Source organism: Dasypus novemcinctus, chromosome 16 (genome assembly GCF_030445035.2).
Source record: "Dasypus novemcinctus isolate mDasNov1 chromosome 16, mDasNov1.1.hap2, whole genome shotgun sequence".
Lineage (NCBI taxonomy): Eukaryota > Metazoa > Chordata > Mammalia > Cingulata > Dasypodidae > Dasypus > Dasypus novemcinctus.
In genome coordinates, this window is record NC_080688.1 from 52,163,513 (window position 1) to 52,189,502 (window position 25,990).

The window sequence follows — 25,990 nt, forward strand, 5'->3', positions numbered from 1 at the left end:
AAATAAATCTTTAAAAATAAATAAATAAAATTGTCCTCTGTTCTATTGGCCTGCCAACTGAATGAATGAACTGATGGTCTGGCTGAAGGAATGACGCTTTTACGAGTTCCTTGGGTTATTGAACTATGCAAGCGGGAGCAGTTGATGCCGAGGGTGGGAAGAGGACTGGTGAGGGTGGACAGTTATGGCAAGGTTTTGAGATTTAGTCATCAGAAGGCTGGGGAGATTGTGGGGCTTCCTGTTGTGAGTCCAGGCTGGGCAGGGGTGCATTGAGGCAGGCATGGACAGGCCAGGAGAATGTCGAGGGAAGCAGCGTATCTGCCTGGGGCTGCTGGGAATGAAATCGTGAATGGGTTGGAGATGTGCACAAGCTCCCCTTGGTGCTGGGAGCAGGACTGCATCTGCCGCCCCCAGTAGAACCCCGCCTCTGCCCCCCGCCAAGCAGCAGGGCATCCAGCTTAGGTGGGGATGGTGAGAACTGAACACACAGCTCAGCCTTCTCCTCTGCAACCTGCATCTCCACTTCGGGTGCCTCAAATGGATGACCTGGGAGGGTCAGAGCAGCCAGGCTCCCGACGGCCAGTTGTGAGAGCCTCAGGAATCGTGCGAGCCGGTTGTTGAACATAGCCATTATTAAAAGTGAAATTATATAAACATACAAGTAATTGGTTATATTAAAAACCAAGGAAATAAATACACAAAACAAATACTTTCCTAATTATTTTACCTCACGTTACTCCTTTTTTATGCTCTCGAGGTTTTTTTTAAGGATGTACTAAGGATTGAACTCAGGATCTCATACATGGGAAGTGGGCGCTTAGCCACTGAGCTAAGCTCAACATCTGCTCCTCAATGAGAGTTGGTTGTTGTTGTTTTTTAATGATTCCCCCCCTCCAGATGGCTCCCTTGTCTGTGTCGCTTGTTGTTTTTGCTTGTTGTTTGTGTTTATTGTCTGCCTTTTGTTGTTGTTGCTTTTTGCTGGTTGTCTGCTTGTTGTCTGTTTATTTTTTCTTTAGGAGGCACCAGGAATCTAACCTAGGACCTTCCATGTGGGAGGTGAATGCTCAACTGCTTGAACCACATCTGCTCCCTGCTCCTTTGTTTTTGCTCTCATTGTTTGCGCATTGTTTTTTCTTTTTGTCTGCTTGTTGATTTTGCTCATTGTTTGGTCGTTGTTTTCGCTTCATGTCTGCACTAGAAACTGAACTCGGGACCTCCAGTATGAGAGGAAGGTGCTCAACTGCTTGAGCCACATCCACTCCCTGAGAGTTGGTTTTATTTTTTTGGTGTTTTTTTTTTAGGAGGTACTGGGGTTCAAACCTGGGCTCTCATACATGGGAAGCAGACACTCAACCACTTGAGCTACATCTGCTGCTTCTTGAGGCTTTTATCTGTATCAATGGAGAGTCTAGATTTCGTTGAGCTACTGTGTTTCCTTCCAACTTTGCTCTTGGTAACTGCAGGTCGATAGCTTGAGTTGGCCATGGTGGGACATTATGCCACATGTATTCCATGAGTACTCAAGCACAGAATGTAGCCCTTCCTCTTGTGCTTGGTTCTCTCCCTCTAGGCTGAGTGCAAGTTCAGGATGACTTAAAAACCCTTGAGGAGAATCGGAAACTACGCAGAAGCTTCTTTATCTGGGCTCAGATGTCTCCAGGGGCCACGGCAAAAGAAATTGTCATGGATTAAAGGGTTTCGTTATCCTCGTCTTCTAGTCTGCTGAATATATATGAGGTTTGAAATAAGTACAGGCATTGATGCTGTCAACAGAACACACTGTTGGCCTTATTAGTTAATGGCAGTAGCAAGAATGAGCTGCCAGTTATTGCAGCTACGTACATGGTCACATGTCCAAGTTAGCAGTTAAAGTTCCTCCTGGAATTTTCCACCCAGGAATGATATAGGCTGATTTTAGGCCACAGGAGACCCTTGGCTCAGGAAACACCTTCTGCAGGAACTCTCCATCTGCTCCTTCTTCAGGCTGGGGGAGGCCGCATCTCAGTGTATTTCCCCCATGCCCTGGGCCCACCTCTGACACTACAGCACAGTGATTTTGGCCAATTTGTTTCCTACATTTAATGCTTCCTCCACCATACCAGTCAAGAGTGCTGAAACTTGCCAGCATGATTTAGTAGTCACGGAGAGCAGTTTTTTATTAGCAAAATAAATCAAGTGAATCAACTTGGATTAACCCCTTCAATTGATTTAACTAGGTATTTCTTACAAATAATAAAGAACAAATTCCTTTCATTCATTTAAGGATAACCAGAAACAAGGAACTATAACAGCCTGTTACAGATGCCCAGGCTAAACAAGATGATAGTCCACATTTTTCTTGTTGAGGATAATAAGCAAAGCTTTTTCATCAAAAGAGGCTAATTCCTTGTTTGAAATCTCACTTAGAGAGTGAGGATTATCCAATAGTTATCTGGATATTTTTAAGTAGCCACATATTTGTCTGCACTTTTCCCTGATCTCCTGTCATTCTGTGATGAGAGCCTTAAATCATCAGGTCGATGAATCATGAGTCACCTGCACAGCTTGAGAAATCAGGCACGGGGTTATAAATTCGAATTTTCTCATAGTAATCTCAATCATCTTGGTAAAATTATTGTCCTGTATTTCTGAGTATATTAACTATTCTAAATGGAATGCAATGCTAGTGCTATAATGAGCTTCACAGTCTCAGCGACTTACTACAGACAGCAGAGGCTGCAGCCCGGGGTGGAGCCCTCCTCGGCAGCTCTGCATTTGGCTGCAGGCAGGGTGATTGTGCCAGGTGGTATGCCCAGGCCAGGTGGGGCCCACCCCGCTTCTGCCCAGTCCCATTGGCTGGTCTCCGGCCATTCGTGACTGGGCTCTGTGGTCTCTGTGCTCAGGAAGAAAAGGGAACGGACTTTGATAAGTTTGGACAAGTGACTGAGTCTCTCTCTGTGCCTTAATTTTCTCATCTTTAAAATGGGGACAATAGAACTTAAAGGGTTCTTGTGAGAATCAAGTGATGTATTGTGTAAAATGCTTGGAACAGTGCCTGGGACATAATTAACACCATGGAAGTATTTGTTAAACAAGTTTTTGAAAAATGAGACTATTAACGAAGAGACCTAATTTCCTCTTTGTCTGTTATGATTTGGATATGTTGCCATTCAGATGGAGGATCTTTCTTTCAGTCGAATTGTAAAAATGTTTATTGAACAGCTATTAATTGTAATTTAAACTGTGACTCTCAATCCATGGGTTCGTCAGTATTGTGATCTTGGTTTCCATGTCCCAAATCCTGGCCACTCCTGGGGGCCTCAGAATGGGGGGTGGCACTGGCCCTTGTTCGAGGGGCTCCTACTCCTTCCCACACCTATGTCTACTGGGTCCTGTCCGTGACACTGCCTTAAGAGATGTCACGTCTGTCTGCTCAGTATATAGTTGTGCCCAGTCTCTTTGCACTAGCACACTCTATCTTGCAGTTATGATCCAAGCTTCAGAAGAATGCTTGATTTTAAGAAACTCAGAAAGGGATGTGAAGCGACCCTCATGCAAAGCCCTCATCTGAGGAGCAGACCTTCTTAACTGAGCTCTTTGTCTTGCAGCTTGATGACTGCACACTGCAGCTCTCCCACAGCGGCACCTACCTGGATTTGGAAGCAACACTGGCAGAGCAACGGGATGAGTTAGAAGGCTTCCAGGATGATGCTGGGTAAGAGCTGTGGCCATTCCTGCCAACCGGTCCCCACCTAGCAGGGAATGGGGTATCCCGAGGCCTTACTGTAGTATCAAGAAGTTATCTAGCGTTGACTTTCCCTTCTCTCACCATCACACAAAAAGAAGGGTGATGCAGGTTACTCACCAGTGGTGACTGCACCAGTAGTGGTTGACAAGGCTACTTGGATATAACCTGCCCTAGGAAAATTTCTGGCATAATTTAATTCAGCACATGGTATTCACATTCTAATTTTTTAAAAAAACCAAATATCACAATTAAATGGACATTTTCCAGATTTTAGTGATTGGCTACTGCTTTCAGCATTGTTTTCAGTGATAATCTACTGGATATTAAGTTTCCTTGGCAGATGCCCTAGTAGATAGTTTTATTCTGTATCACCTTTTAAACTCATTACAGTGGAGAGAATAATTATTATTAATTAGCATGTTGTTATATTAAGCCTACATTTATCATTGTTTGGTATTTCTGATTGCTGTGAGTCTGAATAAAGCATTATACATATAAAAAATCAAGGTCTGGATGGAAAGTGAAATTTGTGCAGTTATATACTCAATTAACCATTTCCCAATACTTAGACTATTGAAATAGCCTTGTGGTAGGGCCTCGTCCTCTCTTTTTACTGTCATCCATCTTGTACCAAAAATATGTCTGATCTTGCTACCTTTCTCTTTGGAAACCTACAGAGGCTTCCTGTTGCTTTCCACATAACACTCAATTATGTTAAACTGGTGATCAGGGATCCCAGAAGTGGTTTGAAGGTGTCTTACCTGAGTAAAAATATACTACAATCAAAGGAATACTCTCTGAGACTATTTGAATTTTCATGAAGAACTCAAAGCATGGGGAAAATTGGCACCTTCTCAGTGTGCAACCCATGTGGCTCTCTGGCTCCAGGGTGCACCTCTGCCTTCCTGGGTTTCCCCAGTCTTAACACTCATCACAGCTAATGGTGATTGTTCCTGCTGCTGCAGCTTCACTAGTTGGAACCGCAGCCCCGGGGACTTCCTTGGCACATTGAGGGCACTTAGTGAATACTGATGAGCAGGTAAGTGGCAGGCTCCCAGGGTGGAATCCCCGAGTGGCGTGGCTGCGGGTGCCAAGAACACCAGGGTCCTTGGTAGGAGCAGCAGGGTTCTCCACAGACACCCTCCTGTCTGCGGAGTGGTGTGAGGGCCACACCAGTGGGGTGTGGGAAAAGACGCTGGAAACCACCGACAGCTGTGCACACAGGAGGGGTATCGTTTTTCAGTCATACTGGTTTCTTCTCATCAGGAGTTTTAAATTTTAATTAACATTTTAGACTGATGGGCTTGGGGAAATACCACTGCCATAGTTTTTACCAAGCATTTGATAATGATCCCTTCATGCAAGATGCCAAAATGTAAGCTGGATGACAGTCTAATTGGATGACTTCATGGCTCGTTGATCAAACAGACCCCAGGAGTGCTATGAGTACAGTATTGTCAACTTGAGACACTCTCTAGGGGTATTATGCTTGAAGGCCTTGTCCTATTTGATTCTTTTTCTTTCTTATCAAAACTTGAATGATTTGGACATGGCAACTCAAAAGAAAATAAGAGCCAATATGCTAGATAATAGTATCAAGAGTAATGGGTAGGGAAGGAAGTAACATTTATGGAGCACCTACTATGCCAAGCACTATACTAGGCATCTTACAATATTTTGTGTAATACTTAATTCTCATAACAGTCATGTGATTGGGTTTTACTGTCTCTATTTTTCATTTGGGACAACTGAGGGTCAGGAGTTAAATTATGCATCCAGGACAGAAGAGCCAGTAAATGGTGGAGTCAGGATTGAATACACGTGTGACTGATTACCAAACCTACATTCTAACACCATCTTAGCCACCTCCTGGGAGCTTCTGGGAAAAGGTACTTCAGGTTTTATTCAGAATGTGCATTTGAACCTTTGGTAACATGAATTTGGTTCATGCAAGGACATCAGTTCCAGTCTAAACACTGCCCCTGGTTCAAACAGTACCCAGCCACACTGTAGGGTGGCCTCAGGGGAGATGCCATTGCTGCCACCATCTGGCAGTGACACTACAGAGCTCGCACTGGTGGCACCAGCGACCCTGCACTGGAAGCTCCTCCACAACTGTTCCTAAGAACCCTGGTTCCGGAGGTAAGCTCACCAGAGTAGAATCTGGTGCTTACTTCCTCACTTTGTTCCTTTCTGATGCATTATTTTGTCATAGGTTCATCTGATAGGTGGTAGCTCGATTACCTTTCTGCATCCTAATAGCAAGGGATGCTTGGGAAATGAATTCAGGCAAGATAAGAAGGCGGGACTCAAGATGTGGGAAACAATAAATGGAGAAAAGTAGCCCAAAAGATGTTGGGTAGCTACAAATCCGATAAGTGAGTCCAAACTCACTCCTGAGTGGGGTTTTATATCTTTGAAATATTCTTTGATCATGGTGACTCTCATCCTTTGGAAGCTCCTCTTTATCGTGAAGTATGTGAAGAAGCCACCTTTGCTGATCTCCCTGGTGGGAGACCTGTCTCTGATGGCTTATATTTCAGAGGATGTGCCAGGATGATGCTGTCGTGGAGCTTTCAAGTCAACCCAGCCACCCCCAGTTTATGTACAACCACTGAGCATTGGAAGTGTGTGGACAAATTACTTGGAGCTGGCTATGGAACCAGCCGGGAACTAAGCCTTCACCTGCCGCAGGTGGGGCTGTGTCATTTGCACTGAGGGTCCCTCCCAGCTCCTCTCTTAGGAGCATGGCATTTGGCAGTCTGTGTGGCTGAGAACTCATGGCTCCCACAAATGGAAGTTAAAAAATGATTTTTTTCTAGTTAAGAATTGTCCTTTTGAGGTATGAAAAACAAATGAATTGCCATTTGTAACTTTCTCTTGTTTGCCTTGTATAAATTTTAGCAAGAGGTATGCTAATGTTGTGACCACCAACTGCAGTTCTATGATAGGCTATATAAAGATAGTGGTGGTCTTTTTAAAAATTTTTATTTGTTTGGTACAGAGTGTGCTGAGTAAGTTTTCCTTGCTGGAGGTGTTTGTTTCTTTGTTCTTGTCCATTACTTTGCTTTTATGCCAAGACTAAAAATTAACTCAGCTGATGTTTGGAATTATCACTCAAGCTGTGGGAATCAGGGAAGAAAAAGACCTTCAAAAGTGAAGGACAAGGTCATTATTATGCTGGCAAACAAGAGCCAAATGGGACAGTGGGACAAATGCAGCATCAGGTAGGAATGAGGGCTTGAGCTGTACTTTAGGGTATGAGCTGAAGTCAGGCAGAAGAAAATGACCCTCCCCAAAACTCCATAAATAACAGAAGAATGGGAGAAGGGGCTGAGTGGAAAGAATTCTGAGCAGGGAGACCAGGTCAGATGTGACCGACTGCTGAAGGGGACCAGGGTGATGTGATGTGCCTGAAACTGTGGCATAAGAAGGTAGGTAGAGTGGGGCCTGGACCTGTTGGGGAGAGGGGAGGAAAGCTGTGAATCTAGAGATGTGGTACTAGCTCGAGTAGAAGGAAACAGGAGGATAAAGTAAACACATGGATTTGATGGATAGTGTGCATATGGTACTCTGCTTATAGAAGTGTTTGTGGGTTGGGGGTAGGAATGGGAGGGCTTTGGGGAAGGAGAATTCCTTTATTTAAATTAGAACAGTTGTAATTTTATAGAAAAATCATATGAAAGTACAGAATTCCCATATAAGGGAAGGGGGCAGCGAGGCTGGGAGTGATCCTTTGAAGGAAGGGAGTGGAGAGAGAGCAACTGAGTCTGCAAGTCTCAGTCCTAAGGGACAGTCTCAGGAGGGAGATGGGGCGATGACTAGGATCTGCTGTAGGGATCTGCTGTAGAGACGAGCAGCACCCAGATGACTCAGGGGAACCACAGCCAAGTACTGGGCATCAGTAAGGGATTAGGTTCAGCTGCACGTAACAAAGAACCCATAACAATGGCTTAAACATTTTAATATTTATATATATATATATATCATGGAAAAAGAAGTGGATAATTTGGTAGTTTCAAGGACAGGTTGATTTCATGATGCTCTTAGGGACCCAGGCTTATTTTATCTTTCTGCTCTGCCATCCTTAGGGTGTGACTTTCATCTTTCATGTTTTATCGCAGCTGCAAGATGGCTGCTCCCTCTCTAACATCATATCGCGTCAGGAAGGGTACAGTCTTTTCTGTTGCAACAGAGACCCCCAAATATGGGAAATTAATTAAGATAGAAGTTTATATTCTCTCTTTTGTAAGATGTGGACAATCCTCCTTGGGTCTGGTAGAACATCCGTATCATCCTCAAAGTGAGGATTCCATCTCTGGGTCCAGGGTGACTGTCTCAGCTCTTACCATCTCATCTCATCCCAGCCACCAGCAGGAAGGAAAAGCTCAAGGGGAGTGCATGCCCATTCCTTGTGGACACAGCTTTTACTCTCATGCCATAGCCAGAATTTAGGCTTGTGGCTACACCATGAAATGTGGGCTTGTGTCCAGCTAAAACTCTAATCATATGGATATTGGGTGACAAGTAGTGGTCCCTGCCTTAGGAGGGCAAATGTTGGTGTTGGCTGAATCTGCTTCCTTTTAAGAGCTTTTCCAGCTCTGTGCAGAGACTGTCACCCTTAGCTTACTGATAAGAATTTAGTCGCCAAGGAATTTAGAGAGTATAATTTTTAGGTGGGTTCTGTTTATAAAGCAGAAAAGAAGGATGGGTATTGAGTAGATAATCAGCCGTCTGCCTCAGCAAGGAAGAGAAAATTTCAAAGTGTGGGCAGTTAAGGACATCATGCCACAGAGAAATCAAGTTGAGCAAGGATCAAGGTGAGGCCAGTGGTATGGTAAGGAGGAGATCTAGGGTGCCCTTGGGGAGGCAGGCAGCAGAACAATAGTGGAGTGGAGTCAGGCAGAGGTAGGTCAAAGAGAAAATGGGGTACCGAGATAAGGAAGGCAGAATTTCAGAAGAGCTGGACTCATGAGAGGGTTGAACAAAGGCTTTGTTCCACTTAGGGGTGACCTGAGGATGGAAGAGGAGGAGAGTGAGATGGTCGAGATGTCAGGAAACTCATGCCGTATATAACGATTAGCTAAAAATTGATCATAGACTTAAATGTAAGTGCAAAACTCTAAGACTTACAAAAAATAGGAGCCAGTCCTTATGACCCTGGGCGAGGCAATGGTTGCTTAGATGTGACACCAAAAGCACAAGTGATAAAAGAAAAAAATTAATAAATTGAACATTAACAAAACAAAAAAAATCATTTACAATTAAAAAGACATCATCAGGAAAATGAAAACACAAGCTACAGAGTGGGAGAAAATGTTTGCAAATCATACATCTGGTAAGGGACTTGATTCCAGAATATATAAAGAACTCTTATGATTCAACAATAAAAAGACATATAACCCAATTAAAAAATGGGGAAGGAATTTGAATAACTATTATTCCAAAGAAGATACACAAATGACCAGTAAGCACATGAAAAGATGCTCAGTATCATTAATCACAAGGAAAATGCAAATCAAAACCATAATCAGATGGCTATTATGAAAAAGTCTTGAAAAAATTTGATAAGTCTTGAGGAGGACATGGAGAAATTAGAACCCTCAAACATTGCTGGTGGGAATGTAAAATGGTACAACCACTTTGGAAAACAGCTTGGCAGTTTCTTAAAACATTAAACATAGATTTACCATATGACCCTGAAGTTCCACTCATAAGTATATACCAAAGGGAAATGAAAACATGTCCACACAAAAACTTGTATGTGAATTTCATAGCAGGATTATTCGTAATAGCCCCAAAGTGGAAACAACCCAAAGGTTCATCAGCTGATGAATGGATACATAAAATGTGGTATATCCTTACAATGGAATATTTATTTGGTGATAAAAAGGAAGGAAGTACTGATATAAGAGATAACATGAATGAACCTTGAAACATTATGGTAAGTGAAAGAATCCAGACATAAAAGGTCATACGCCGTATATTCCTTTTATATGAAACACCCAGAAAAGGCAAATCTACAGAGATAAGGAACAGGTTAGTGTTTGCCAGGTACTGGTGTGAAAACAGAGAAATGACTGCAGTTGGTCATGAAGTTTCTTTTGGGGGCTGATGAAATGTTCTAAAATTAGATTGTGGTGATGGTGGCATGACTCTGTAAATACTAAAAATCAGGTGGAGTGGACATTGCCCATCCCAGGGTCCTTAGGTTGGAGGAATAAAATATGGACTAGAGTGGACTTACTGGTATTCTACTATAGAATTACTTTGAATCTAGCAATGGAAGAAACTATCATTGATGTGGAGACAGTAGCCACTGGAGTTGCTGAAGGCAGGGAAAGGGACAAAGAGGTGTGATAAAGGGGCATTTTTGGGACTTGGAGTTGTCCTAAATAATATTGCAGGGACTGATGCAGGACATTATATATCCTGCCATAACCTACAGAATGGACTGGGAGAGAGTAAACTACAATGTAAACTATAATCCATGCTGTGTAGCAGTGCTCCAAAATGAATTCATCAAATGCAGAGATTGTGCCACACTCATGAAAGAGGTTGTTGATGTGGGAGGGGAGTGGGGTATATGGGAACCTCTTATATATATATATATATTTTTTTATTTTTTTTATTTTTTTTATTTTTTTTATTTCTCTCCCCTTCCCTCCCCCGACCCCGGTTGTCTGTTCTCTGTGTCTATTTGCTGTGTCTTCTTTGTCCACTTCTGTTGTTGTCAGCGGCACAGGAATCTGTGTTTCTTTTAGTTGCGTCATCTTGTGTCAGCTATCCATGTGTGCGGTGCCATTCCTGGGCAGGCTGCACTTTCTTTCACGCTGGGCGGCTCTCCTTACGGGGCGCACTCCTTGTGCATGGGGCTCCCCTACGCGGGGACACCCCTCCATGACAGGGCACTCCTTGCGCGCATCAGCACTGCGCATGGGCCAGCTCCACACGGGTCAAGGAGGCCCAGGGTTTGAACCGCGGACCTCCCATGTGGCAGACGGATGCCCTAACCACTGGGCTAAGTCCCCCGCCTCTTATATTTTTTAATGTAACATTTTGTGTGATCTATTTATCTTTAAAAAAAGATAATAAAAGATAAAAAAATAGGTGGACACACTTAAAACAGGTGAATTTTATGGTATATAAGTTATATCTCATTAAACTAAATTAAATTATAAATCATTTAATTAAAAAAAGACGTGGAAAAGAGATATTGAGCTGGTGACCGAGGGTGGACTGGGATACAAGGAGAAGCTCTAGCTTTTGTGATGAGGACACTGCAGGTGAGGGAGTGAACTGGATAAAATGACCAAGTCCATTCTCTCTGCCAGGTGGCAGCCTCTCTGAGAAGGCGAGCAGAGGCCAGAGCCCGGGGGCCTCTGCCTGCCCGCTCTGCTCACGTCCACACCCTGGCGCTTTGGTCGCAGGGTAGGGCCCACTGACCACTTCCAGAATGGATGCCCTGTGCACCTCGAGGGTCCTCTCGACTTCCCACTACAGTGGGGTACCCAGTCCTCAGGGTCTTAGAGGCCCGAGGTTGCATACGGGAGGAACAGCAATTAATATAGGCTTGTGAAAAAAATGAGAATTTTAATTATAGAACAGGAAAAAAGTATCAAATAATAACAAATATGTTGTAGATTCTTGAGAGTGAGGTAAAGAGGGAAGAGAAAAAGTAGGATGGGGAGAGAGGTGGGAGAAATGAGAAAAGGCAGACTAAAATGAAATGAGAGACATGCAGAGGGCGAGGGGATACTCAGGCATTTAGACAGGTGGTGAAAGAGAGAGAGAGGAAGTGGCTGAAAGAACCATAATATGGCCTAACATTATCCAGCATTTACCATGTGCCAGGCAGGTCCACGTTTACTGCATTTACTCATTGAATCCTCATGCCCTTAGGAGGGGAGATAGGCACGATTATCCCATTTTACAGACTAAGAAGCTGAGGCTCAGAGAGATTAAGTAGGTTTTCCAAGATCACACAGCTGGCTTCAGAGTCTGTGCTTTTCACTTCTCTGTGCTATTTGAGCAGCTTACCAAGATGAAACTTATTCCTGGGACAACTGCTAAGGGGGCTGTAGTCCCTGCTTTTACTGGATGGATTCAAACAAATTTTCTACCCTTGACTGAACTCAAAGTTTAGCTCTTAGTGGAGGAATATTTGGGAGCATCAATTCTACTGTTGGTTGCAAGAAAAAGCAAACCTTTTGTTTTTGTTTTTTTTTTTAAAGATTTATTTTTTAAAAATTTATTTCTCTCCCCTTTCCTGCCCCACCCCTAGTTGTCTGCTCTCTGTGTCCAATCGCTGTGTGTTCTTCTGTGTCCACTTCTATTCTTGTCAGCGACACCGGGGATCTGTGTCTTGTTTTGTTGCGTCATCTTGCTGTGTCAGCCCTCCATGTGTGCGGCGTCATTCCTGGGCAGGCTGCACTTTTTTTTGTGCTGGGTGGCTCTCCTTAAGGGGTGCACTCCTTGTGTGTGGGGCTCCCCTATGTGGGGGACACCCCTGCGTGGCAGGGCACTCTGCACATCAGCACTGCGCATGGGCCAAGTTCATCACATGGGTCAGGAGGCCTTGGGTATAACCCTGGACCTCCCATGTGGTAGGCGGACACCCTATCCATTGGACCAAATCTGCTTCCCAAGCCTTTGGTTTCATACCACTTGATAAAATAATAGGCACTTGTTCTTACAGTCTCAAAAGGCTCTTATATATTATTATTATTATAAAAATACTGAGAGACAAGCACAGAACTGAGACACATGAGTTTCCATGAGACTTTGTTGGTTAAATGAGTTATTTTTCTAAGGCCAGAAACATTATAGGTGGGACTTGTGTATTCTGAGTAACGAGGAAGTTTTGAGAAGATCCTTTAGTGTAATCATCGTATCCCTGGCATGTGTGCCTCAACTGATGTCTTCTCAAATTGAGTGTCTACTTTAGATAGTTCCTTTGACTTTCAGGTAGATTTGACCTTGGATGTGGGCAGCCAATGGGCTATGTCTGTGGATTTGGAAGGGTGGCTGAATATAGAAGCCGGTGACATTTGCATGACAGTGGCTGTGCTGGTAAGAATGGAATCTGGTAGTGCCATTGCCTTCTGGATCATCCAGGTTGAGTATTGGATACATTCCCTTTTCACTCTGCTGCAAAAAGGTGGTTCAGAAGGAGCAGCAGGTACAAAACTGATATTGAATCCCAGTACTAGAGAGAAAAGGGTCATTAAAGCGTTCATGGTGAATTCACACTGACAGCCTCGTGATTTCATTTTTGGATTGTGGCAGCTCCATGAGGGCAGATAGCACATGTTGAATGAGGGAATGTGTGAAGGTTCCTCTGGGGTGCAGCTGTAGTGGGGGCAAAAGGAGCACAGGCTCTGGGGTCAGACCCTGAGTCAAGTCCAAGCTCTGTCACTTTCTAGCTGTGTAAGTTCAGCAACTTCATTTAGTCCTCCTGGGCCTCAGTTTTCTCATCTTTAAAATGGCAATAATGTTCCTACCTCGTAGGAATTTTATGAAGACTACATGAATAAGTCTATATAGAATGCTTAGAACCTTGCCTGGCATATAAAAAACATTCCATAAATGTTAGCAACTATTATGATTATTATTTTCCAAACCAAAACTGACATGTTGTCCCATTGGGGGGGGGGGGGAAAGGTATACCCATGACTATTTAATTTTCCTCTGAAAGTTCTAACCATGAAACAAAAGAAAAGGGCATTTTTACTGGAAAAGCATAGATAAGATGACTATTTGTTAAACAGATGATATGATTATTTCTCTAAGAAGCCAAAAGAATTGGCTAAAAGAATCAATAATAGTAGTAGGATGGCCAGATATAAAAGAAATATGTAAAAATCAAGCTCTCTTCAATATGTCAGCAACAACCAATTGGAAAATTTGATGGGGGAGAAAGAGAAGGTATCAAATCTAAAGGGATCTAATGATGGATGGCCTCTGTAAATTATCAGACTTCCTGTAATTAAATTTTCTCGAATTCTTAGGATAAACTTTATTTGGTCCTGGTGTATTATTTTTACATATTGCATCTTTTGGTTTGCTAACATTTTCTTAGGTTTTTGCATCTCAGTTTTTTTTTTTTGGTGTGTGTGTGTGTGTGTGTGTGTCCTTTTTGCTAGGTTTTAGCATTGAGGGCATACTATTTCCATTGAGAAACCAGGGTTCTCTCTATCCTATGTAAGCCCTGGAAAGTGTTACAGAGAGAGGTTATTGTACCGCAAAAGGCAGGAGGTTGCAGCGACTGTGGGTTTGTCTCCAGCAGCTATGTGACGTTATGCAGGTTTGGTCATTTCTCCAAGTTTTGCTGTCCTCATCTGTGAAATGGACACAGTAATAGCACCTACCTCAACGGTGGGTAAGAGCTGGGGTGAGAGATGACAGACACCCTTCTGTGCAGACCTGGCTGCTCTCCCTAGCCCCTTGTCTCCTCCTTGGCTGGACCCTTTCTTTGGCCTGAATCCCTGGGATCTGAGGCCATATCCCTGCCTACCTGCTTCAGTAGCCCTTCGCTCCTACTTCCACACAGGTTTCTTCAATTGCAGTGTTTCATGTAGAGGGCCAGGCAGGGAACGGGGTAGAATATTGAAGCAGAGGAATTATAAGTGGTAAAAAAAAAAAAAAAAAAAGCATTTTGTTCTATGCTGTCTTAAATTCCTTTAGGGTTCATCTTTTTTTTTTTTTTTTTAAGACTTTAAAAATTTATTTCTCCCCAGGCCACCCCTGTTGTCTGCTCTCTGTGTCTATTTGCTATGCATTCATCTATGTCTGCTTGTATTCTCATTAGGCAGCTCTGGAAACTGATCCTGGAACCTTCCAGAGTGGGAGAGAGGTGCTCAATCTCTTGCGCCATCTCAGCTCCTTGGTCTGCTGTGCCTCTTATTGTCTCTCCTCTGTGTCTCTTTTTGTTGTGTCATTTTGCTGCGCCAGCTCTCTGCATGTGTCAGCACTCCGTGAGGGCCAGCACTCCTGAGTGGGGCGGCACTTCTGTGCGGGGCGGCACTCTCCGTGGGCCAGCTCTCTGCGTGGACCAGCTCTCCACTCAGGCCAGCTCGCCACGTCGGCCAGCTTACCCTCACCAGGAGGGTAACCCAGGTATCGAACCCTGGACCTCCTGTATGGTAGACGGGAGCCCAATTGCTTGAGCCACATCTGCTTCCCAGGGTTCATCTTAATCAAACCAATTGCCTGGTTTCTCATAGCACAAACACAGAGATGATGCCTCCAGGGTGGCGGGCTTGCCTGTGGCTTCCATGGGAAGACTGTCCTGCTTCCGTGCAGGTGCCTGGAACCCCACATGCTCACTGCGGAACTCGAGAATTCTGTAGAAAACAAGTGCTTACTCAAAACACAATTTTACAGTAGTTTGAAGATAAAAGCAGGGGCCATTTCTGAAATTTTCCAGAACTTCAGGTGTTCTGAAATATTTCCCTTAGCTATTCCTCTGGGTGTCTAAAGCACATACTTTTTTTCCTATTCACTTGGTATTTATCATGACTTATTACTGCTGATAATGTGAGTTAGAGAAAGTTCTCCAAACATGCGGATTTAGGATCTGCTGTTTCTAATAGTTAGGACCTGGTCTTTATCAGGAGTTCACCTATTTTCCACTCTCAGAAACCACACACCTTGTGATGGCTGCTGCCGCACCCCAAAACTCCTTCTTGGCAGTTAAACAAAAGACTCCTAAAGGAGGCTGTTCAATAATTAAGTTCAATGCAGTTAATTGGAACAGTCTTACTTGTACGATCACAAGAGTTGAAGGAGCTTCAGTATCTGGATTGTCCAGAGAGAAAAAGTGTTTTTTGTCAGGAGCTAAGTTTGGAAGAAATCTGATAGGAATATCGAATGTGCCTTCTGAAGATGGGCCGAGGTTGCACATTAGGTGTAAGCTCCTTGAGGCGAGTGCCATGCACAGAGCAAATGTAAAATGTAAAAGCAAATAAACAAACAAAATAAAAAGGGTGGCTTATGGGTATTTGAGTGTACTGTGAATGCAGATTTTTGGCTGGAGGCAACTGCATGCTTTTGTGGGACTGTGCAACAAGTTTTCCTTCTGCCTTTAAAAGAATTTTTGGAAAAAAAATTTGTAAGGGGAGCAGATGTGGCTTAAGCGGCTGAACACCTGTTTCCCACATGGGAGGTCCCTAGCTTGGTCCCCAGTGCCTCCTGGAAATGAAAAAATAAACAATAAGCAAACAAATGAGGGAACCAACTCAGGGAAGCAAATGTGGCTCAGTGGTTGAGTGCTGGCTTCCCACATACAAGGTCCTAGGTTCAATCCCCTGCCCTGGTACCTAAAAAAAAAATTCTTTCCCCTCTGATCTGGACTGAAGAATAAAAGTTGTGTTTCAGTCATTACTGTGAATTCATATTCACAATATTAACAGTGTACTCTGATGGTATGTATCCCCCCACCCCTCCAACACAGCCACAAACCAGAAAGCAGGAAAGCACCACCAGATTCTATTATAAATCCAGTTCTGATGGGGAGACATTAGAGAGGCCAGATGAGAGGTGGGGAGACGGACTCCGCCAATGAGAGACCCAGCATGTTGCCTGCTGCCATCTTGGCTGGCTGGCTCCTTTCTCTTTTTCCTCCTTGCTTCCCCTTCTTTCCAAATCTCAGAGTCCACATTTAGTTACCCCCTGGTACCCAGGACTCATGTTTTCTCCCCCATCTCTTCTGTCCACTCCTCTGTGCTTTAGGCCCTTTCTCTTGTAGTGTAGAAATGGGGAGAAGTCCATCCTCTCTTTGTCCTTATATGAAGTGAGAAGAAAACAAAGGAGAGACATGAAAGAAACCACATTCCTGATGATAAATAGTCTGTAGGCCCTCCTTGGTGGACTCTAGAGAAGTAAGAGGAAAAGAGAGGAGCCATCACCCTCTTGAACTGATGCAGAGCAAAACAGCTCTGTCCGATCACGCCACTATGGGTTCCCTTTTTCTATTTTCTAAAAATGTAAAAATAGCCATGGAAATGATCAAGCTGATTTGTGTTGTTACATTCCAGGGATTTCACTTCATGGGCACAGAATGTAAAACTTTCCCAACATGGTGAAGCATGACTACAAGCAAACTCTGTGGATGGAACAAGCTGACGGGGGTTGGCAATAAAATGTGTGCGCCAGTCCAACAAAGCCAGACTTGATTATTTCATGTTCCTGAAGGCTCTGTGACAGCACATTATTTCAGGCTCACGCTTTGTCTCCTTCTTCTCTAGGAGGGGCAAGAAGCACAGCATCATCCTGAGGACACAGCTGTCTGTGAGGGTCCACGTCTGCATTGGTGAGTGACATCTGCAGAAGGGGGCGCTTGCCATCTGCCTCCATGATTAGTCAAGTGATGAGAAACCGCCACTTTGGGGAATTAAATAAAATAGAAGTCACTGATAATGCTATCTCTTTGGGTTAACCCCTCTCGGGGATTGTTCAGGTTTCTGGCAAAGCAGTTGATAGCAGGAACTTTTGAAGCCCTGTTTCATTCTGACTTCCTTAACTGTTTGGCTCGTGAATAGAGCTTGAGGCAGAGTGTTGAATGAGGTTCCTTTTTGCCATGATGGGAGAGATGAGGCTCTCACTGGGGTTGTGCCTCGCCGAGTGCTTAGACTGAAGTCAGCCCTGCAGGGTCTCTTGGTGCCTAAAAGTTCACTTCGTTCATGGAAGCTTCTCATATTGGAGTAATTTTGCTTTTATTTAATATAAGTTGTGGTCCTAATTCAGGCCTCCAATTAGGAATACTGTAATGAGCATTAGATGAGAATTTAAATCATCCTGTTGAGTCCCAGGTTTCAATTGGATTGTGATATTCATCGGTAGTGGGGAAGGAATTGTTTCTAGACCTGCCCCCATTTTCTCCCTCCTGTTGGAGAGCCAAGGATGGGATGGGGAGTGGCTGGACACGGAGGACAGTTGGTGTAATTTGACTTCATTTGGCTAAGGGTAGTGAGGCTGCAAGTGCCTGCCTTTGTCTGACTTTGTGGCTGGAGAGTGATTGTGTTGCAGGGTGGAAGGTTAGGGTCAGGGAAGGGTTCAGTGGATTCAAGAGCTGCTGTGAAACACAAGTAGACACTTGATTATATTTAATCAGTCATTTTTTAAAATTACCTGCTTTACGTTTCTCTGGTTATTTCATATGTGTAAATCATGTCACTATAATGGAAAGACCTGTGACTTATGACTTTGGATATACTCCCACCTTCATCCCAGGTCTAGAACCAGTGCAGGCACATAGCATGTGCTGAATACTGTTAAGTAAACTATTGGTTGAAATAGAGCTGATAACCACTAGAAATCATGAAGATGAGTTGGTATTTGCCAGGAATAGTAAGACAGTGAAAAGCAGTCTACTAAAATGGACTGGATCAAAATACTAATGAACTAGGGTCTTTAAAGAAAGCTGTCTTTTGTAGTATGTGCTTAAATATTCCACCGACAGAAGTTTTTCTAACCACCTTCTACTAACTTGGCTGCATTAGCTTATGTATTCAGGAGTCCCCTGTGGTGCGTGTACAACATGTGTCTCATCGCCGTGGTAGGCTCAGCGTGGACACAGCTGGTCAAGCCCACGTGCATGTCTTCTTGTTCCTAGGAATTGAACCCTATGTGAACAAAGTCACTGCATTTCTTCCCAAACCTCCTTATGCCAATTGTACTTGTTATTGGAATTATGTAATTTAATGAAATTACATAGATATTTTATAAATTGATTAAATATGAGCAGAAGAAAAAGTCTTTCTGTCAGTAAGTGGTAGTGACAACTAAAAGGGGTAAAAATCTAGAAGGATTCTACACTTAGAGTGCTTCATAAGTGTCTTCAGTTCTTGGTGGGCTTCAAAGAACCTGAAATTGGAAATCGCAGACCAAGTTATTGGAGTGGTTCATAAAAAAATGTCTACATGGGATTCCAGATGGTAAACCGTTACTCAAAAACTGGACTGTGGTCCTCATGAGAGGGCAGGCTTGTCTCCTTACTTGCTGTATGCAGGGTGATTACCTGGCCCTCATCACAGGCAGCTGGCCGTGGCTGTAAGTGAAAGTTTCAAGATGTGTCTGTATTGTGTTTTTTTGTTTTTTGTTTTTGTGTTTTTTTTAGGTTTCTCTGCTCTAATCAACTTTTACCATTAACTGAATTTAGGCTTGATTATGTCATATGAGTGGGTTTGATTGTATAAATTAACTGCAGCACCCAAGAAGGCGAAGTTTTTTCTTTTGATCAGAAACCCTCTTTCTCAACCCATTTCCTATTATTGGCCAGATCTGGAAAAGATTTATTATAATGTCACTAAATATTATCCTTTGGTTTTATATATATAATGGAATGTACATCATTTTTAGGAAGTATCTCCTCCTATTGTGACATATTCTTTCTCTTTCTAAATGGCATTATTAGACAGATTTCTTTGGGATAGGAAAAAAAAGCCAAACCTGGAGCACTCTCTATTTGAAGTGTCAAAGGGAGAAGTGACAAGGGGAAAAAGCTTTTTCACATCAGTTATTTGACTTCCTATTTCTTTTTTATATTATTTTCCCTCTTACTGTATAATAACTAGTTGAATTATTACAGATGGTGGATACAGTAGTTGCTGTCTTAGGCCTAGCACCGAATCTGAGTCCCCCAAAGACCTTCCTTCCCACCCTGGGATGGGACCATAAAGGTCTAGGGTCAGCTTTTATCTCCTAGGTTTCAAATGCTGTCAAGTAAATTTCTCCAATATATTTTCCTCTTCCTAAGTCCCCTCCCTTCATTCCTGTTTTTATTAAGAATAAGAATGTTTAGACTCATCGCTATATGCCATTCCCTAGTAAGGGACCATGACATTATATTGGGCTTCAAATTTCGGGGAGTTCTGGATCACAGAGTGTTTCAACAATGGCAATGGAGGGATACTGGTATGGGATACCAATGACAGACGATATATGACTGACAGGGAGCTGTACAGAACATATGTCCAGGGTGCATGGTAATGTTTGGATATACTCATAGTGGCAACAATTAAAAACCACAGTAGGGGGGGTACTGGGTTCCTGGCCAGTGGTGCTCTGTCGTGGTCCCTAGGGGAGCAGCGACAGTCTCCCAGGTACAGTGGTGGGGACCGGGAGGGAGTGAGGGTTCAACAGTGAGCCCCTGATACTAATGACTATGCTTGTGAGCTGATAAACCCAAAATAATAACAAGGCCTAGAGCAACTTTGTGCCTGGGAATTTCCTTCTGTCAGCCTTCATGTTACTCAAATGTGGCCAGTCTCGAAGCCAAACTCAGCATGTAAATGCAATGCCTTCCCCCCAGCGTGGGACATGACACCCGGGGATGAGCCTCCCTGGCAACGAGGGACCACTATCAACTACCAACTGATGATGCAACTGGAAAATGACCTTATACGGAAGGTTCAATGCGGAGCAACAGAATATCCATGTCTACATAAAATACCATGACTTTAAAATGCTGTTTGACCTAAAGTAAGGGGGAAATGGAAAGGAGAAATGAGTTTATATGGCTACGAGTTTCTAAAAAAGAGTCTGGAGGCTGGCAGAAGGTTTGCCCTCATGCACAACTGAGCAGAGTCAGAGAGACAGATAAAGCAGATACAACCCCCAGATATTGGTTCCTTTGAGGGCTAAAGAGACCCATGGGAGTTATGGTCATGGCCGATGGGGTTAACTACCAGGGCAGATGGCCCCTCTTTGGAAATGGTGCTTATGTGTGATGAATCTGGACTCAGATGGGATCTCCCTTCATAAGACTTTCATGCTAATGTGCTGGAGGTGCAGTTAATGTTGGGGTTTAAGATATATTTAGGGGATTTGAATCTCTGGACTGACAATGTGATAGCCAGATCCTGAGCCTCAACAGACTCCAGCACCTACAATCTGATTTATTGGACTTACCACACTCAGCTAAGATGGAGGTGAAGAAGGACAACCACCACACCATGGAGCCTAGAGTGATTACAACTGAAAATGGGAGGATTGCATCCAGCATCCAGGTAGAATCTGAGCCTCCTCTTGACATAAAGGTGCAATGGACACAACCAATCCAGTGTCCACATAGAAGAGGTGGCATTGGATTGGGAAAAGTGGACATAATGGACAAAGGGTATGGGGAAAGGCAGGAAGAGATGAGAGGTGGAGGCGTCTTCGGGACATGGAGCTGCCCTGGATGGTGCTTCAGAGGTAATCACCGGACATTGTAAATCCTCACAGGGCCTACATGATGGAATAGAGGAGAGTATGGGCCATGATGTGAACCAATGTATATGAGGTGCAGAGGTGCCCAAAGATGTACTTACCAAATCCAATGGATGTGTCATGATGATGGGAACGAGTGTTGTTGGGGGGGGGAGGGGGGGGGAGAGGGGGGGTGGGGCTGAATGGGACCTCACATATATATTTTTAATGTAATATTATTACAAAGTCAATAAAAAATAAAAAAATTAAAAAAAAAAAAAAAAAAAAAAGAATGTTTAGAATCTAAGACTGCATGCTGATGAATTGGAAGTGACATGTCTTTGGATTTCTCTAGTATTAACTTTGGAACCCTGTGCCTGCTAGGCTGAGAGTGGAGCAGAGACTTCATGGTTAGCAACAGAGCAAACCTCATGAAAAATGAAGAGGAAGGGGCCTCTGCTGTGACTGTCACAGCTAGCAGGTCTTTTCTGATAGTGCAGCAGTTTTGAAGCATCCAGCAGGAAGATGGAATGAGATTTTGGCACAGATAGAAGCCCCAAATTTTTGTACGTCTTTACTCATCTCCACTGTCGTTTTTATTTTTGCACATTTTTGGTATGATCACAAGATAGTGTTGCAGAGAAATGCATATCTTGCCTTTTTTTTCTTCTTCTTTATTAGAAAAGTTATGGGTCTGAACCGTTATGCATAAAATACAGGATTCTCATATACCACCCTACCACCATCACCTTGGATTGGTATGGACCATTAGTTACAAGTGATGATAACACATTTTCATAATTGTACTATTAATTAAAGTCCATGATTTTAGTTAGGGTTCACTGTTTGTGAAGTTTGGTTACATGGATTTAAAATTTTTTAAAATTAAGTTACCATATATACAATATATTTCCCCTTTTAATCATATTCAGATATATACTTTAGTGCTGTTAATTATGTTCACAATGTTCTGCTACCATTACCATCACCACGATGGAAATACCAAAGCATTTCCATCATTCCAAATAGGAAACAAGTGTATTTTAAGCCTTAACTTCCCATTTTCTATCTCTACCCCATCCCTGGGACCCTGTATTCTAGAATCTGGCTATATGTTTGCTTATTCTAATTGTTTCAAATCAGTGAGATCATACAATATCTGTCCTTTTGTGTCTAGCTTATTTCACTCAACATGATGTTTTCAAGGTTCATCCATGTTATTGCATGTATCAGGACGTCATTCTTTTTTGTGGCTGAATAATATTCCATTGTATATTTATACCACATTTTATTAACCATTCATCAGTTGATGGACATTTTGGGTACTTCCATCTTTTGGAAATTTGGATAATGCCATTAAGAGAATTGGTGGGCAAATACCTATTCAAACCACTGCTTTCAATTATTTTAGGCATATATCTAGCAGTGGGATTACCTGGTCATATGGTAGCTCTATACTTAGCTTTCTGAGGAACTGCCAAACTGTCTTCCACAGCAGCTGCACCATTTTACATTGCTACCAGTGATAGAGGAGTGTTCCTATTTCTCCACATCCTCTTCAACACTTATTATTTTCCATTAAAAAAAAATGGCATCCATTCTAATCAGTGTGAAATGGTATCTTATTGTGGCTTTGATTTGCATTTCCCTGATGGCTAATTGTGTTAATTAGCTTTCTGACCATTTGTATATTTTCTTTGGAGAGATATCTGTTCAAGTCTTTTACCCATTTTTATTTTTTAAAGATTTATTTATTTACTTATTTCTCTCCCTTCTCTCCCCTCGCCCCTGTTGTCTGTTCTCTGTGTCTATTTGCTGCGTCATCTTTGTCTGCCTCTGTTGTCAGTGGCAGGGGAATCTGTGTCTCTTTTTGTTGCGTCTTCTTGTTGTGTCATCTCTCCATGTGTGCAGCACCATTCTTAGGCAGGCTGCACTTTCTTTCGTGCTGGGCAGCTCTCCTTATGGGGCGCACTCTTGGCACGTGGGGCTCCCCTACGCAGGGGACACCCCTGCAGTGGTATGTCACTCCTTGTGCATCAGCACTGTGCATGGGCCAGCTCTACACGGGTCAAGGAGGCCCGGGGTTTGAATCGTGGACCTCCCATGTGCTTTTACCCGTTTTTAAACTGGGTTGTTTGTCTTTTTGTTGTTTAGTTGAAGGATTTCTTTATGTATACTTGATATTAATCCTTTATCAGATATGTAGTTTCCAAATATTTTCTCCCATTGTGTAGGTGGTCTTTTTACTTTCAGACTGAAGTCCTCTGAGGAACAGAAGTTTTTTTAATTTGATGAGGTCCCATTTATCTATATTTTTTCTTTTGTTGCTTGTGCTTTGGGTGTAATAGCTAAGAAATATTGCCTAACACAAGGTCCAGAAGATGTTTCCCTATGTTTTCCTCTGGGAGTTTGATAGTTCTAGGTCTTATATTTAGGGTTGATCCATTATGAGTTGATTTTTTTAATGTGGTGCAGTCCTCCTTTTTTTTGCAAATGGAGATTCAGTTTTCCCAGCACCATTTGTCAATGCTATTCTTTTCCAGTTGAGTGGTCTTTGCTACCTAGTCAAAAATCAGTTGACCATAGATAGTAGGACTGATTTCTGAGCTCTCCATTTTATTCCTTCCATCTATATGTGCTGGTACCATGTTGATTTGATTACTATGGCTTTGTAATAAGTTTTAAGATCAGGAAGTATAAGCCCTCCAACTTTATTCTTCTTTTACAGTATCTCTTTAGCTATTTGGGGCATCTTAACCTTCCATATAAATTTGATGATTGGCTTTTCCATTTCTGCAAAAAAAAGTTGTTGGAATTTTTTATTGAGATTGCATTAAATCTATAAATTGCTTTATGTAGTATTGACATCTTAACAATATTTAGTTTTCCAATTCATGAAAATGGGATATGTTTCCATTTATGCAGGTCTTTGTATTAGTCAGCCAGAGGGGTGCTGATGCAAAGTACCAGAAGCCTGTTGGCTTTTATAAAGCATATTTATTTGGGATAGGAGCTTACAGATGCCAGGCCATAAAGCATAGGTTACTTCCCTTACCAAAGTCTATTTCCACGTGTTAGAGTAAGATGTCTGCCAATGCCTGCCAGGGTTTAGGCTACCTGGGTTCCTCTCTTCCCAGGTCATGCTTCTCTCCATGCTTCTCTCCAGGCTCCAGGTTCCTCTCTTATCAGAGCTTGCTTCTTTCTGGACCCAGGTTCCTCTCTTCCCAGGTCTTGCTTCTCTTTCCTCTGTGTGTTTACTTCCTGGGGCTCCAGCTTAAGACTTCAGCATCAAACTCCAACATTAAAACCCCTCCAACTCTGTCCTTTGCCATGCCTTTTATCTGTGAGCCCCCACCCACCAGGGAGTGGGGACTCAACACCCTACTGACATGGCCCAGTCAAAGCCCTAATCGTAATTTATTCATACCCAGGTACAGACTAGTTTACAAACATAATCCAATATCTATTTTTGGAATTCATAACCATATCAAACTGCTACTGTCTTCTTTAATTTCTTTTAGCAATGTTGTATAGTGTTCTGTGTGCAAGTTCTTTATATCCTTGGTTATATTTATTCCTAGATATTTAATTCTTTTAGTTGCTATAGTGAATCGATTTTTTTTCTAGATTTATTCTTCCAATTGTTCATTGCTTGCATATAGAAACACTACTGATTTTTGGGTGTTGCTATTTTACCCCACCACTTTGCTGAATTCATTTATTAACTCTAGGAGCTTTGTTGTAGATTTTCAGAATTTTCTGTATGCAAGATCGTATTATCTACAAATAGTGGAAATTTGACTTTTTCCTTTCCAATCTGGATGCCTTTTATTTCTGTTTCTTGCCTAATTGCTCTGGGAAGAACTTCTACTATTGTACAATGTTGAATTACAGTGGTGATAGTGGGCATCCTTGTCTTGTTCCTGATCTTAGAGGGAAAGTTTTCAGTCTTTCACCGTTACATAGGATGTTAGCTGGGGGCCTTTTTCTTATATGCCCTTTGTCATGTTGAGGAAGTTTGCTTCTATTCCTGATGTTCTAAGTATTATAAAGATGGGGTGCTGTATTTTGTCACGTTCCTTTTCTGCACTGATTGAGATAATCATGTATTTTAAAAATTTTCATTCTGTTAATGTACTATATTATATTCATTGATTTTCTTATGTCAAACCAACCTTGCATACCAGGGAAAATTCCCACTTGACCATAATGTATAATCCTTTTAATACGCTGTAGGATTTGGTTTGCTAGTATTTTGTTGAGGATTTTTGCATCTATATTCATAAGAGATATTGGTCCATAGTTTTCTTTTCTTGTGGTATCTTTATCTGACTTTGGTATTAGGGTGATGTTGGCTTTGTAGAATTAGTTAACGAGTGTCCCTCCTCTTCAGTTTTTTTTGGAAGAGTTTAAGCAGGATTGGTGTTAGTTTTTCTTGAAATGTTTGGTAGAATACCCCCATGAAGCCATCTGGTCCTGAGCTTTTCTCTATTTAGAGATTTTTGATTACTGATTCAATCTCTTTACTAGTAATTGGTTTACTGTGATCTTCTGTTTCTTTCTGAGTCAGTGTAGGTAGTTTGTGTGTTTCTAAGAATTTGTCCATTTCATCTAGGCCAGAGTTTCTAAAACTTTTTTATTCCATGGACCCTTTGCCAGTCAGAAAACCATGGGCCCTTACTAAGTCCACACTATACTATGTTTATTTAATAAATATATCACACCTGCACTAATACATCCCCACAAGATTAATGTTTTTTTGAATTTCAATTCAAGCTTGTGGACCCCTGGTTAAGAGCTCCTTATCTAGGTTATCTAACTTATTGTCATATAGTTATTCACACTGTCCACTTATAGACCTTTTTATTTCAGCAGGGTCAGTAGTAATGTCCTCCTTTTTATTTCTGATTTTCTTTATTTGTATCCTCCCTCCTTTTTTCTTTGTCAGTCTAGCTAAAGGTTTGTTTATTTTGTTGATCTTTTCAAAGAACCAACTTTTGGTTTTATTGATTCTCTCTATTGTTTTTGTTTTCTATTTCATTTATCTCCACTCCAATCTTTGCTATTTCTGTC

The 25,990-nt window shown here is 42.3% G+C and overlaps 1 protein-coding gene across 17 annotated transcripts in view; it reads left to right on the forward strand.

Annotated features, from left to right (window-relative positions):
• FHOD3 (formin homology 2 domain containing 3) overlaps positions 1 to 25,990 on the forward strand; it is a 537,731-nt gene that overhangs the window by 58,923 nt on the left and 452,818 nt on the right. For all 17 annotated transcript variants that reach the window (XM_058277150.2, XM_058277152.2, XM_058277160.2 and 14 more), the window contains exons 2-3: positions 3,588 to 3,694; positions 16,975 to 17,039. In XM_058277150.2, coding sequence (XP_058133133.1) covers positions 3,588 to 3,694; positions 16,975 to 17,039 — 172 coding nt within the window. The remainder of the gene's footprint in view (positions 1 to 3,587; positions 3,695 to 16,974; positions 17,040 to 25,990) is intronic.